The 16950-nt window shown below is 33.1% G+C and overlaps 1 protein-coding gene across 1 annotated transcript in view; it reads left to right on the forward strand.

Annotated features, from left to right (window-relative positions):
- Positions 1-13351: 13351 nt before the first annotated feature.
- LOC131151057 (nuclear-pore anchor) overlaps positions 13352-16950 on the forward strand; it is a 138611-nt gene continuing 135012 nt past the window's right edge. The window contains exons 1-2 of the mRNA XM_058102233.1: positions 13352-13997; positions 14095-14241. Coding sequence (XP_057958216.1) covers positions 13692-13997; positions 14095-14241 — 453 coding nt within the window. The 5' untranslated portion in view covers positions 13352-13691. The remainder of the gene's footprint in view (positions 13998-14094; positions 14242-16950) is intronic.

Here is a 16950-nt window from a genome sequence, read left to right on the forward strand (position 1 = left end):
TCACTACTGGGGTTTAAGTGGATGTCCACTAGTGCACTATTCTAGTGATGTAGTATCTAGGCTCAGTGTTATGTCTGGACAGTACATCTTTATGGGATATAAGAAAGGTGGGTGCAAGTTGAGTGAACCTCTAACAAACAAAGGGGTGATCAATGACATGACTTCTGGTGATAAAGCCATGAGGCAGTGTACTTAGGTAAAGGAAGAGAAACAAATGTCAAAAAATTACAGCAACAACAAACATGTAATTCAGGTGGAATTAGATACTTTAGGTAGAAATGTAGGGAGTTCTATTTCGGGTCAATAGTATCATAGTATAAATGGGCATGTGATGCAGGGGAGCAACAAACTCGGGGCAGAGATGACATAGTTCATATCACGGTGAGCCCAGGTGCACTATCAAACCACCACTCGGGTATAAATTTGGCATTTTTATGCATTCATTACTACTAGTAGCAAGGTTCCTACTATTTTTCAAGTTACTTTGCACAGCAAAGGGAAAAATAGATGGATAAATGTTATGGTGGGGGAAATGGAGGTATTGCATATGAACCTGGTGTGGGAGTTGGTGAGGTCTGTTGTGTGTGAATGACATGTTATTGATTGGGAAGGTGTGATTGTGGCTTATTAGTTGAGAACTCTGTTGAAATGTTTTGACATAAATGTGTTAGGTACAAACACGAAGGGTCTTGGTTTGAAGATTTGCTTAGAAAGAGCTGCAGGGATATTAGTGTTATCTCGGGGTAGCTTTGTAGAAAAGGTTGTAGGGAGTTTGGTGTTATCTTAGGGTGGCTTTGTGGACAGGACTATAGGGAGACTTTGTTTGCCATCTCAGGGGGGTTATGTGGAGAATCGATATGGAATGTCTAACGCTCAGTACCCTAAGGACGAACTATGATGTTTGAAATATGTCAAAGATTCCCCATGATGGTTCAGTGGGGTGTTTCGATAGACAACAAGGTGGACCGTCAGTTGTGAGATTTGTTGAAAACTATAAAAGTGGTTTTGGTGATAGAAAGCTTGCAGCAGCTTTTGTATTTACTATTGTGGGAAAGTCTTGTTGGAAGCCTAGGGTGAAGTCTTCAGGTATAGCATCTACAGTTGAATCAGAGTTGATGGTAGAAGTCAAAGTTGCCATCGGCAAGTTCAAGCGATGTTGCATAGACTTGGTGTTTGTCTCGAGTTGCTAGACAAGAGACGATCCGAACCTAACGTTCCAAGTTCAAGATGGAGCAGCGGGTTCATGTTTTCAATTTCTCCTAAGGGGTGTATGTTCGCAAAGATGGAGATTGTTATGAAATGTGGCTCACATACTGTAACGCCCCGGACCCGCCACGAGGGCCCCGGGGTGTTATGAGACCGACACGCGTCTCTAATACCATTAACGTAGCGTAGAAATAATAATAAAACCTCAAAAATTAAATACCAAAATTCGATATTTGAACATCAACAAACTTATTCCATGATTCCATATTTACCATATTACAACCCTGAAAGAAATATAAAGAAACATAAAAACTAAAACATAACTGTTCCAGTTTCACTCACAAAACTACCCCGCCCTGGAGCTATCTAAACTCGATCACCTGGATAACCTAAAAAGATTTAACATTTGACGGGGTAAGACACCTCTTAGTAAGGAATAAATAGTTTACAATAGTGTGTGGCTGAAGTGTTTAATATACAATTAAAATATCTATCCAAATTGCATCCACGATCCACAAGTAACCCAAAATATTGTGCCCATAATCACACAAAGTCAACAACTTTGCCAACCAATCACATTCCGCAATCATCAATATTTTATTGGTAATTTCTGAGAATAGAGAAATCTACCCGTCCATACAAATAGTTTCCCTCTGCTATAGTGCTAACAATAGGGCACTCACCTTTCTCAGTAAGCCTTTGGGTTATGTATTGAGGTAAAGTCACCGAGAATAGGGAAGATCACCCACCCATACAAGTGGTTTCCCTCTACTTTGGTACTCACAATTAATTACTGGAGTACTTGCCTTTCTCAGCAAGCTCTCAGGTGGAGTACTCTACTTTACCCAAACCACTTAATTAATTAAAGTCACACTTATACCTTTATCACAATCATTCCACAAAGAATATTCATACAGTTTCCTATTTTACCCACACAGGGTTTACATCCACATATTATATAATTGTCCACACAAGACCCTAACAAATCGCAGTAGAAATGTCCACACATGATTGGTCCACACAGGACTAACCAAATCACAGCAGAAGTGTCCACGCAGAACTTGTCAAACCATAACATAAATGTCCACACAAGACTAACCAAATCATAGCATAAATGTCCACACAGGACTATACAAATCATAGCATAAATGTCCACATAGGATTGGTCCACACAAGACTATACAAACCACACGGAATAAAAGACAACACTCCTTTCATAGTAAATAGGTAAACAACCTCCTCATACCACTGCCAATGTTTACCTCCCAATATAGTTGTTCATATAACGACCTCCTCATACCACTGCCAACGTTATATGACGGTTATACCAGGTACGATATAATAACCTCCTCATACCATTGCCAACGCTATATCGTAATTTACATGAACCACACAACCGAATCAACAGAAATCAACTGTACAATATACCCAAGATTTCACTACAAAATACCCAAGATCAGCATATTCAATCAACCAAAATTTCACAATCAATCTATATTCACATTCTCAACAATTCCTCATTCCACATTATTCACAATCATTCATTTGTCAAAAATGATTTCAGCCACACGGTTTTTCCCATTATAATTTATCTATCTAAAAATAACGTTTTCAATACCAGCAAGGTTTAGAAAATTATACATGTATATATATATATATATATATATATATATATAAATTTATACTCAAAACTAGTCGTTTAAAATTATTAAAAAGGCCATTCTAAAATATTTCCTCTTACCTGCTCCTCGAAATTCGACCCAAAATCAACAAAACGAGACCCTGTAATTTAGAAATTCCAAATTCCTCAAATCTTAGCCAAAACACCCTTATAACACTTCCTAGGCTCCAAATGACAATATTTGCTAAGGAAATTCCAAAATAATTCACTTACCTTGGTTTTGGGATGTTTCCTAAACTACTCAAATCAAAGATCTACTCTACCTATATTGCAGAGAATCTTCCCAGGAGTCTCGTGGTAGCTTTTGATCGTCAAACCAAGCTAAATCTGGCCCGGTATCAAAGAGAGAAGGTGGAATGGCTGAAGTTTTTAGAGAGAGAAGGAGAATATGCAAAAATTTTGCGCTGGAATGAAAGAAATCCACTATTTATGCACAGAGATTCGTCAACGAGACACGTCAATTCGTCGACGAGTCCTAGTACACAGTTCGTCGACGAGACAACCAACTCGTCGACGAATTTCAGTCATGTGAAGAACCCCTCTCGGTAATTCCTCATCGACGAGACACGTACCCTCGTCGATGAGCTAAGAAGAACATTTGTCGATGAGACCACTCTATTCGTCGGTGAATGTTTGCTACCACCTTTTTGAATTTATTCTTTCTTCCCTTTCTATCTTCTTTACTATCTTAAATTATTTAAAAAATTACATGGGTTGTTACACATACTAAGTGGATAACATGCACAAAGGAAAAAAATGAAGGGAATCAAGTAGCAGCAGGGGAAACCATTGACGGTAAGGCTTTAACCATCGACAATTTAGAGCATAAATTTAGACAAAATACATTATGCCCGAAACTGTAATGCCCCGAACCCGAGAGTGGGCCCGAGGCGTTATGTGTTCCATTCACAAATCTTTGATACCAAAAATATCATCCAAGCAGCGGAAAATAATTAAACATTCTCAAATAAAATACCAGAGTTCTATACTATCACCAATAAAAGCATCTCTAAATAGCGTTATTACAGTCAAAGGATTTAAAATAAAAACATAAAGTTCCATATCTTACAACCACTCATAGATACAAAAACTAAACCCTTCCCAAGCTTTCTAAGCCTGATCTCCAAAAGGACCTGAAAAATTAATAATTCGCTGGAGTGAGACACTTCTTAGTATGGCGGGATATGTTATTACCAGTGTGTGACTAACATGAGTTTTAGTGTATATAAAATATAACTATTACTTTAACTCGAAGAAACTACATTTATAAACTGTAATTCACGCTTGTATCACATAATACCACATCACATCCACAATCACAATACATTTAATTCACACACAAATACTCACACCCACAAAGGATGATGCACAATTACTTCACTTCCAGTGGTTCTCAGGGCATCCGTCCCCATTGTTCTTTCATAACAGATAGCTGTTACACTTTCACAATGGCCTATTTATGGTAAATCAGTAAAACGACCTCCTCATTCACTGCCAACGTTTTACCACTTTATATACATGACAATATAACGAACTCCTTATATCCTGCCAACGTTATATTGCGATTTATATCAAGGACAATATAACGAACTACTCATGCCTACCAACGTTATATTGTAAAATACACGAATAACTACACAAAACAAATCACCCAAACATATAAGTTTATTTACCACAGTAATCACAATCGGTTTATTATAAAGAATTAATTTCATGCCACACGATTTGAATGTTATATCATACCCTAATAATTTAACCGAAGAACATATATCATACAACACTCAGTATACTTTAATGAAACCCATGGTATGATAACCTCTACCATTTTAATTTAACTCAAAATATATAATTTACAGGGAAACGGAGATGATTAAAGCAACTCAACTTAGTTTTCCCAAAATACGGTTATAACCAGCAAAACCATCAATTTCATACGTATATTACATTTAGGAAATGCCATATGATGTTCTTGTATCCACATACTCAATTTTAAACGGTTCCATTTCCAAATAAAACTGATATAATATAATCCCCATACCCATACTCAACTTCAATCGATTGGATTTTGAAATACAACTAGTATAACGTTTCTAGTATCATAAATTCTAGTTTAATCGGTTCAAATTTAATAAAAAGTTGGCATAATTTATTCCCTTTACCTGTTCCTGAGTCAAATCGTCGACGGTTTTCTGAGACTTTTTCAAACTGTTGATGGTTTGGCCTTGTAACCCTTTATAAACGCTCTCGGTAGTTTAAACCGTCGATGGTTTTCTTAGATGGCCTCAAACCGTCGACGGTTTGGTGCTGAACCAAACCATCTCCATTTTTTTTCTCTTCCTTTTTATTTATTTTTCCTTTTATTTTATTTATTTTCATTTATTTCATGGGTTCGGGTCTCTACAGAAACCGTCGACGGTTTGGCTCAGGACACCCATTGCATATTCCAAATTTTGAAAGGGGAACATTAATATGATTGAGGTTTGGAGGGAAAACCTTCGAGAACTATACATACATTTATATATATATATATATATATATATATGTCATATTTGATATATTTAGAGTGTTGGTTGATAGTTGTTGAGATAATTGTTGAGAGGATTGTATTGAATAAGATAGTGATTTTTTGTCGTTTGCTCCCATGGATGTAGGCATTGCCGAACCACGTTATTCCTTGTGTCTCTGTGATTGTTCTTGCTTTCATTAATTTGCCATAGTTGTGGATTGTTCTGTATTTTCATCATTAGAGTATTGTATTGTGTGTTTGATCTTTTACATACAATATATATTTCGCTGTGCATATTTGGGGGTTTTACACAACAAATATCTTAGTGAGAGTTCTTTTTGCATTTTCTTATAAAAATGGTTATGTCTGTTATTGTAAAATATTGAATAACACATGTCGTTATTCGTTTTTTTGCTTGGCTTATAATGCAAATGACTTTGTGAGCATGCTTCATCCAAAGACAAAGCAAAGACCCCTTGACATGAAGTACTGATATTTCTTAGTTTTGTTTATTTGCACAAAAAATCATCAAACTACTCATTTCTCATGTTCAAATTCAAAAAACTTCACTAAATAAACACGTTGACCATGTAACAATAACACGAACGTATTAAGCAAATGAAGATGGAACAAATTTCAATAAATGATGAAAAGTTGGACCGAGAATTGCCCGCTCGTTTATAGGTGGTGTGATCATAGTAGAATATTTGAAGGTTGTTATTTGGCGTAGTTTGGATTGGCCTAGTGTTTCCAAAATTAATTAATTTTTCAAAATAATTAATTGTCATTTAATATAACAATTATTATGATGTTATCTTGTGTAGAAGTTAGAGGTAGAATACTAGCTTCAGTTGTCATATCGATCATAATATCCTGGTTTAGTCCCATTTTCTTTTCCCGAGACACTATAAAGGATAAAATATACTGACCTTTCATGGAATTTAGAAAAAAAAGACAATAACCTCTTATGAGGTTTCAAATAACCCTAAGATCTCTCATGAGGTTTTAAGAATTCCACAAACTAATTTTTTTAGATTTATCAAAATGACAATAACCTTGTCATGTATTTTGCAAAAAAAAAAGACAAGATTTTTAATTTATGCAAGTGTCACAAAATCAAATATTGGGAGAGGTTTTTAGGAACTTTAAAACCTAAGGGAAGGTCAGTGAAATTTTTGAAATCTAAAGAAAGATTAGTTATTATTGGTATCAGAGCCAATATTATTCATTGTTCTTTCAAAAGTTTTTAGCATTTGTATGTTTTGATTTTCGCTAAGCGTTGGTAAGGCAATGAAAATCCGTTGGTCAGCCTGCTGAAGCCAGGAGAGCGTATTGGTGGTCCCGGTGCTGTTCCCGATTAGGAAAAGAAAAACATTCAAACTTAGAAAACCTAGAAAGAAGATGGATAAGCTAGTTCTAAATATCAAGAACGCTGGAAAATTCTTAAAAGAAGTTAAGAATAAACAAGAAGAAACAAGAAAAAGATCTGATAAAAAAGAATTACAAATATCACTTAGCAAAATTGAAAGAAGATTATCAAGTTGGAATGGTAAAAGTCTACCAAGTCAAGACTCAAATAAGATCTGGAAAATGACCAGGTCTGAAAGTCAAATTATTAAGCATAAAGGATCAATTGAAAAAGATGAAGAATATTTTATAAAAATAATTAACAAATCGATTTCATTAACAACTAATGAAGCAAGACAACAGAAAAGACTCTTTAGTCTAGAAGATCTAAAATCCCTTAGATCAAAATATGATAGACTTCACATCGGAATCGTTCAAGTAGGACTATTTCCTTTAACAAGTGCAGGACTTAACAAACCAGTTTGTGTTGTTCTTCGTGATGCTAGACATCATGAATTCAATGATTTCCTTTTAGGAATGCTTGAGTCAAATATTAAAGAAGGACCAATTTATTTTGAATGTTATCCAAACATTAGGGTGAATCTTAATGATGAGTCATTATATAAATTATTAACACTTGACATTCAAACTAAAGGTTATAATATGGACTCAAAAAGTTCAAATCTTGAACTTATTTATCAAATTTATTATAAAGCAACGACTTCAACAATATTACCAAATTCAATTCAAACAAGTGAAAAAGGCGAAACACTTATGTTACAAGCCAATTATAATAGAAAAACCTTTGCCTCTCATCCCAAGAAACTTCTATGGAATGAGATTCAGGCCGGGGGAGATTGGGAATTTACAAACTTAAACGAGACAGATCATCAAATTATTCCGGAAACACAAAAGACAGTTGCCACAAGAGTTATTCAAGATCAAGAAGGAAATGTTAAAATTAACTTTCAACCTTTACTCACAAGAACCCACAGTCTAGGACAAACTTCAAAACAAACAATTGATTTGGGAAGAAAAAGTATTTCAAGTCTCTACACTTATATTGAACCAAATCAAACAAATCTTAGGTTAAAAGGAATTGATTTTGGCCCTAAAATACCTCAAGGCTATTATCAAGAAATCCCTGAATCAAATTCTCCAACATAATCACAAATTTTAACAGAAGAACAAAGGGAAAATCTTTATGAAGAAAGCCAAATAAAGAATGTTATGGTCATCTATAAAAAATTTAAACCAAATATGGAAATGATTAAAATAGATTATTATCATGAACTTAATGAGAAAAACAGAAGGTTATTTTTCAAAAAATACAATTATACAGAAAGAGAACAAATTAAGATATAATGGTTTAAAAAGATGGAACAGATAAAAGAAAACATTCCTTTCTTCAAATTTGTTAAAGACAGGCAAACAATTAATGTAATACAAAATCCTGTAAAAAATTGGAAAACCACTGATAATTATTTTATCAAAGCAATTCATCCTCCAGAAAATTCAATTAGGTTTAATTACAAAGGAACATAAATTTTAGCCTCTCCTTTTAAGGAAGCCAAAGGTAAATCATAAGTTGATCACTTAATTAGTCAAAATAATTATACAAATCAAATGTTAAGGTCAATGGTCACTCAATCAACAAGGATAGAAGAACAACTTGAAAATCTTCTTGAGATAAAAATTAACAGTACTTATGAAAAAGGTGAATCAAGTAAATCGAAAGAAAGACTTGAAGAACCAATTAAATTTAACATAGTAGATCATAATCTTAAGAATTTTAACTTTGACAAACATAACGAATTACTTATCAAAAGAATCGATGAATTAGTTAGTCAAACTTCAAACCTTAAGATTAATACAATAACCAAAGAAGAAGAAATTAATGCACTCGAGTCAAACTTTACGGAAGAAAGCTTTGATATAAATAAAATCAAAGATTGGAAAAGTTAAAGTCAAAGAACTTATTACAAAAAACCTACACCTCCAAGTCTTTTATCAGAAGAATCAAATGATCTTCTTCCTCAAAGAAATTTTCAAGGTAACGAAATTCATTAATGGAGAATTGATGGGTTAACAGAACATCAACTTCATTCCTTTTTACACCAAATGGCTATGGCAGCAACTGCCTATAGACTTCATTCAAATAGAGCAGTGAGGAACAAATAGTTTCTCTCCTTACTTATGGTTTTACTGGAACTCTTAGAGAATGGTGGGATCATTATATCACTGCCTTTGAAAAAAGACAAATTTACGAATCAAAGAAAGTTAAGGAAGAAAATGGAGTCCCTACGTAAGAAAGTGATGCTGTTGCAACACTTATTTGGTAAATCTTTAGACAATTTATTGGTGAACAAAGTAGTCAACATGAAAAGAATAGTGTTATTCTTCTTAACCTTACTTGTCCAAAATTATCAGACTTTCAATGGTACAAAGATATTTTTATTGCCAAAGTTATGGGCAGACCAAATGGAAGATCTGGTTTTTGGAAAGAAAGTTTATCAGTGGATTACTAAAACTCTTTGCTCAAAGAGTAAGAGATCGTGTTAAAGAAACCTTAGGAACAAATTATGAATCAATTACTTATGGTCAAATTGTGTGTACAATTAATCATGAAAGTCTTAAATTATGTAATGAACTTAAAATTCAATCTCAAATGAAGACTGAGTTCAAAAGAAATAAAGGTGAACTTGGAGATTTATGTGCTCAATATGGGTATGAGAAGATTTAAGCACCTTCAAGAAAGTACCTTAAGAAAACCTATAAAAAACACAAACCGTCAAGGTATTATAAAAATTATGATAAAAAATATTACAAGAAAAAGAAGAAAAAATCTGAAGAAACCTCAAAATCTCAGGAAAAAGAGAAACCTCAAAAATTTAAGAATCAAAAAACTTGTTTCAAATGTGGAAAGAAAAGACATTATGCAAGAGATTGCAGAGTTAAGCAAGAAATAAAAGAACTTAATATTGGAAAAAAATTAAAAAGACAAATGCTTAACTTAATCATAGACAGTGAATCAGAAAAATCTGAAACTTTAGATTCAAAATCATCATCCTCTGATAAAGAATTTATTATTGAAATTAACTTAAGTTCTGGATTTTCAAATCAAACCACGTTTTCAGAAGAATCTTGTCAAGAAGATTTAGGATTTTATTCTTGTAATAAATGTTCAAAATCAGTTAATGTTATTTCAAAAACAAATGAGATTATTCTTGAAATGATTGAACACATTCAAGAACCAGAGATCAAAAACAAGTATTTACAAAAATTAAAAAGAAACTTAGAAAAGGATAGACTTCCCAAAATTGATGAAAGTTATAATCTTGAAGAGATATTTAATAGATTTAAAAACAAAGAAACCTTACCAAAAGAAGATTTATCTATTCAAGATTTACAAAGAGAAGTCAATCAAACTAAAGAAGAAATTAAGAAGTTAAAAGAACAAAGCGAAGAATTTAAACAAGAAATGCTTTGTTTAAATTCAAAAGTTGAAAAAATCAATAATAAAGGAAAAGAGAAAATCAATTCAGATGATGAAGATGATTTTCAAATTAATCAAGGATTTCTTCATTATTTATCAAAAGTAAATATTCATAGATGGTATTCAAAAATTAAAATTATTATTAATAAAGATTTTGTTCTTAAAGGCTGTGCCCTGTTAGACACGGGAGCAGATTTAAACTGTTTACAAGAAGGTCTTATACCCTCTTGGCTCTTGTTATTACGAAAAAACAAAAGTACAATTATTTAGTGCAACAAATTCTACACTTAAAATACAATACAAGATTTCCAATGCTCATATTTGTAAAGATAACATCTGCCTCAAAACTACTTTCGTACTTGTTAAAAACATGCAACAAAAAATTATTCTTGGAACACCATTCTTTACGATGATTTACTCTTTCACAGTAATTGAAAGCGACATTTTTACTTCAATTAGTAATCAAGATATTACGTTTGAATTTATTGATAAAATGCATGAAAAGGAAATCAATACACTTAAAGATTTAGGAATAAGTAAAATAAACCTTATACAAAACAAACAAAAGCATATTAAATCTTTATCAAGAGAAATTTATCATAAAAAAATTGAGGAACAAATTAAAAATCCAGAAGTCAAGACACAAATTGATTTATTCAAAGAAAAACTTGAAAAAGAAGTCTGTTCAGACCTCCCAAATGCTTTTTGGGATAGAAAGAAACATTCTGTCAAACTACCTTATGTTAAAAATTTTGATGAAGAAAAAATACCTACAAAAGTAAGACCAATACGAATGAATAAAGAGTTACTCGAGTATTGTAAAAAAGAAATTCAAGAATTACTCAATAAAAAACTTATTAGGAAAAATAAATCTCCTTGGAGTTGTGCGGCTTTCTATGTTCAGAATCAAGCTGAAATAGAATGAGGTGCCCCAAGACTTGTTATTAATTATAAGCCTTTAAACTAAGTTTTACAATGGATTAGGTATCCAATACCTAACAAGAGATATTTACTCAATAGACTTAATACTGCTTCAATATACTCAAAATTTGATATGAAATCAGGATTTTGGCAAATACAAATTGCTGAAGAAGATAAATACAAAATTGCATTTACAGTACCATTCAGACACTACGAATGGAATGTAATGCCTTTTGGGCTTAAGAATGCCAAAATATCATGAATGAAATCTTCAATAATTATACATATTTTACTATTGTATACATCGACGATGTCCTTATATGCTCTTAATTAATAAGTCAACATTTCAAACACCTCAATATTTTTTACAATTTTGTTAAAAGAAATGGTTTAGTTGTTTCTAAACCAAAAATCAAATTATTTCAGACCAACATTAGGTTTCTTGGCCATCAAATTTATCAAAATAAAATCATTCCAATTCAAAGATCTTTAGAATTTGCTGATAAATTTCCAAATGAAATTATCAATAAAAATCAATTACAAAGATTTTTAGGATGCTTAAACTATAAGCCAAAGCAAAGATCCTTGACATGAAGTTACTGATATTTCTTAGTTTTGTTTATTTGCACAAAAAATCATCAAACGACTCATTCCTCGTGTTCAAATTCAAAAAATTTCACTAAATAAACACGTTGACCATGTAACAATAACACGAACGCATTAAGCAAATGAAGATGGAACAAATTTCAATAAATGATGAAAAGTTGGACCGAGAATTGCCCGCTCGTTTATAGGTGGTGTGATCATAGTAGAATATTTGAAGGTTGTTATTTGGCGTAGTTTGGATTGGCCTAGTGTTTCCAAAATTAATTAATTTTTCAAAATAATTAATTGTCATTTAATATAACAATTATTATGATGTTATCTTGTGTAGAAGTTAGAGGTAGAATACTAGTTTAAGTTGTCATATCGATCATAATATCCTGGTTTAGTCCCATTTTCTACTATAAAGGATAAAATATATTGACCTTTCATGAAATTTGGAAAAAAAAGACATTAACTTCTTATGAGGTTTCAAATAACCCTAAGATCTCTCATGAGATTTTAAGAATTCCACAAACTATTTTTTGAGATTTATCAAAATGACAATAATCTTGTCATGTATTTTGCAAAAACAAGACAAGATTTTTAATTTATGCAAGTGTCACAAAATCAAATATTGGGAGAGGATGGTGTTTTTTGGCTTATAATATTTTGTATAAAATGCTTTAGTTTGAAAATTTATTAGAAGATTACTATTGAATCTTCCAGGATCAAGAAAATATGACATGATTATGGATTTAACATTTGAAAAAACATTTAATAAAAAATCAGTTTTGATTTGTAATATATTACAAATCAACAAATACAATTTTAATTTTGTACATCACTAACATTTGATGTTTTAATTTTTTTTTTTGATTATATAAAAACTTCAGCTACCAAGGAGCCCTTCGCACCCCTGGTGCGACATCAAAGTTATGGATTAACGTCCTCCATCCCTAGGTCTCGTTGATCAGGGTAAAGTTCGGATGCGAACACGACTTCCGTGCATCAGTTGGACGTTCGGCTAACCTGACCCCCGAGACACATCTCCATTACCATCCATGGTCCCTGCTGATTCACAGAGCGAACTCTCATCATCCACGGTCCCCGCTGGCTCATAGAGTAAACTCTTACCATCCACAGGTACCGTCGACTCTGTGAGTGTATCTACTTGAAATTGAACCCTTGAGGCTCATTTTTACGTGCTGATACCTTTTCACCGTGTCATGCTCGTGGGGGCTTGGATGTCTTAATTTTTACTCAAATTAAAGTAGTTCTTTTGATAGTAGTTAATGCAGAGAAAATATAATAAAAATAATGTACAAAAATTTTTCTATCATTCTTTCGGAAAGTGGAAATGTATGAGATTCTTAATATTATAAAACACTTGATACAAAGAATAACAAACAAAATTTGTATTTTGTTAAGGCCTTCTCAAAAAATCATTTTCAAAAACATAACTAAAACATATCCCTAAAAATACAGGTATTCAAACATTTAATTTTTGGATTCAATTTCAAGATATAAAAAAATTAAAAAATTTAAATATTATTATTACTTACAAAATCTTAATTGGCAATATAAAACGACTCTAAATTCTCACGAGTCTGAATTTGCCTAATCAGATTTAACTTTCCAATTTTTGTTTTAAAAAATAATTTTCATAAGCAAAGCCATATGAAGGCACAAATAGTTCACAATCCATAAAGAAGAATAGTCATCAAGAACTCGTTCTCTCCAAGTGCCTTTCAAAATTTTAATGGGCCAAACCCTTGGCGTGCCACGCCTCGTATTCTTCCTCCGTTGTTTTCCCATTCCATTTCTTCTCCCTTTCTGTCTCTCCTTCTCCCGCTCTTCGTTTCTTCTGCGCTTTTTCATTTCTTCATCGTTCTCCTCTGTCCTTTCTTTTCCAGTTGAATCCTCATTTGGGCGTCGTCTCGAAAGGAGAGATGCCGCTCTTCCTCACCGACGTGGAGTACGAGCGGTGCTCCGGAAACGCCGCTTTGGTCGCGGAGAAGGCCGATTCCTTCATCAGGGATCTTCACAAGCAGCTAGACACCGTCAAGGCCCAGGCCGACGCCGCCGCCATCACCGCCGAGCAAACTTGCTCCTTACTCGAGCAGAAGTACCTCTCTCTCTCTTCCGACTTCGCCAACCTCCAATCCCAGAATGCCCAGCTCAACTCCACACTCGAGCAACGCCTTTCCGATCTCGCCCAAGTCCAGGCGGAAAAGCATCAACTCCACCTTCAATCTGTGATAACCCTTTTCCTTTCTTCACATGGGGATTCGAATTTCAGTCTTCTTTGTGTTTTTTCGCTTATCATTTTATTTGTTTGCTATGGGCTTTCAGATTGGCAAAGATGGAGAGATTGAGCGGTTGTCCACTGAAACTTCTGAGCTTCATAAATCGAAGAGGCAATTGATGGAGTTGGTGGAGCAGAAGGATTTAGAGATTAGTGAGAAAAATGCTACTATTAAGAGCTATCTGGACAAGATTGTGAGTTGCATTTCCACCTATTATCCATTTGGTAATTGTGTAGCGACTACCTGCTTGATGTCAAAATATCACCATGGAAATTGCTGTGACCTCGAAAAACACTAAAATGGATCTCATGTTTAATGTTCTATTTTTACCTAATAATGACAAAAGGTCTATTTTAATTAAAAGAAAAAGGGTAATATGGGTGAGTAAATAACATTCACTAATTAGCATGTTTTGAAAAAAACAACGGCAGTAAGCAGACAGTAGATGGTGGTGGCCCTGGCTAATGTTGCCAAATGGGTAATGGATATTGCATTTGTCAGTTCATTCAGCAAACTTAGTAAAATGCATAAATTTGCATTTTTATGCTAGAATCCTACAGAATAATGTGTTTTAAGTGATTTTCAGTAAAGTTTAGTTATTCTACTCATAACACATAGAGTCAATGATTGTTATCATGATTTATGAAGGAAGAAAAAGCAAACCCAATATGATTGTGAATTGGGGGAACTTGGATAATTGCCTCACCAAGACCATTGTTTAGCATTCATTATGGCTGATTGGTTGTTATGTACCAGTTTTTAGAACTATGTTAATTAGACAACTTCGACATCAGAAACAAAAAGCAACCCCAATGTTGGGCCTTTTTAGATGGGAAAAGATTAGGAAGGAAGTTCTGAAACTAGGATTAAGTTAGCGACTTAGAACATAGGGACACTAATGGGTAGAAGTTAGGGACACTATGGGTAAAAGTTTGGAGTTAGTTGATCCTATGATTAGGAGGAAAATTAATATAATATGCCTCTAAAAGACTAAGTGGGTAGGGGAGAAAGCTAGAGAGATAGGTAAATCATGATTTAAACTTTGGTATAATGGAAAAGAAAAACATAAAAATGAGGTGGGAATCATGGTAGACAATGACCTAAAAGATAACATGATAGACATTAAAAGAATAGGAGATAGAATTATAAAAATCAAGATAGTCTTAGGTTAAGAGATAATAAATGTTATTAGTGTGTATGCTTCTCAACTAGGTTTGACAGAAAACATTAAAAGACAATTTTGGGAAGATATGAATGGTATTATACAAGAGATATCGGTGTCTAAAAAACATTCGCGGTAGTTGATTTGAATGGACATGTTAGAAAGGATAACAAAGGTTATGTGAGGATATGTGGAAGATGTGGAGGTGGGGATAAAAATGAGCCCGGTGATATGATTTTAGACTTTGTAGTGTCAGACAAATTTCTTATGATGAGTACTTGCTTTTAATAAAAAGGAACGCTTAATAACTTTTAAGAATGGACAAACAAAAGCCAAATAGATTTTTTCTTAACTAGGAGAGGAGATCATTTATCTTGTAAGGATTGTAAAGTTGTACCAAGGGAATGCTTGATTTCACAACATAGAATTTTAGCATTGGATATTTATATGAAGAAATGGAAGAAATAGAGCAACAAAAAATCAATGCAAGAAAACTAGGTGGTGGAGTATAAATGGTGAAAATGTAGTAAAATTTAAAGATAGAATGATGAAAGAAGGTGAGTTGACAATAAAGGGTAAAGTAGATTCAAACACTTTGTGGGATAGTATAGCTAACTCTATAAAAGACTGTGAAGGAAATTTTAGCTGAAAAGTTGGCGGTGGAATCAAGATGTCCAAAAAGCAGTAAAGACAAAAAGAATTTGGTATAGAACTCATCAAAATTGGAAAAATATAGAAAACTTTGAAGAATTTAAAGAGGCTAGAAAGGAGGTAAAAAAGTAATTAGTGAAGCTAAACAATAGAGCTTATGATAATTTATATGATAGACAAGATACAAAAGAAGGGGAAAGAGACATATATAAATTAGTTAGAGTTAGAGAAAGAAAGTGCAAAGATTTAGGTAATGTAAAATGTATAAAGGATGAGAGTGATAATGTTTTGGTAAAAGAAGAAGACATAAAAGAGAGGTGGTGAAGTTGCTTTAATAAGCTGTTTAATGGAAACCAAAATGTATGTCTAGACCTAGAAGTGACAAGTGAGGAAAAATTAATAATATGAGGTTATTCACAAAATTCTAGCCATAGAAGTTAAGAAGATGAAAAGTGGGAAATGTATAGGACTAGATAACATCCCAATTGAAGTTTGGAAATGTCTAAGAGATAAAGGACCTATATGGTTAATTAATTTAATATTATTATAAGAACTCAGAAAATGTCGGAAGAATGGAGGAAAAAGCACACTAACACCTATGCATAAAGACAAATGTGATATTCAAAATTGTAATAACTATCTCAGAATTAAACTTATGAGTCATACGATGAAATTGTGGGAAAGAGTAGTTGAACAAAGAATAAGAATAGAAAAGTGAGGGTCTCAAAGAATCAATTTGATTTTATGCTTGGGAGATTGACAAAAAAGCTATTTATCTACTTAGAAGATTAATGGAGAAGTTCAGGGAAAAGAAGTGAAACTTTGCGCATGGTTTTTATTGACCTAGAGAAGGCATATGATAGAGTACATAGGGAAGTTCTTTGGTGGGTTTTAGAAAAAGAAGTAAGCAACAAGTATATTGAAGTTATTAAGGATATGTATGATAGATTAACGACTAGCGTTAGGATTGTAGGAGGAGAGTCTAGAGAATTTCCAATCACATTAGATGTACGTCAAGCCCTTACGTTAAGCCCATATATGTTTGCTGTAGTGATTGATGAACTCACGAGAAATATCCACTTCAAAATC

The sequence above is a fragment of the Malania oleifera genome, chromosome 3 (assembly GCF_029873635.1).
Source record: "Malania oleifera isolate guangnan ecotype guangnan chromosome 3, ASM2987363v1, whole genome shotgun sequence".
NCBI lineage: Eukaryota > Viridiplantae > Streptophyta > Magnoliopsida > Santalales > Ximeniaceae > Malania > Malania oleifera.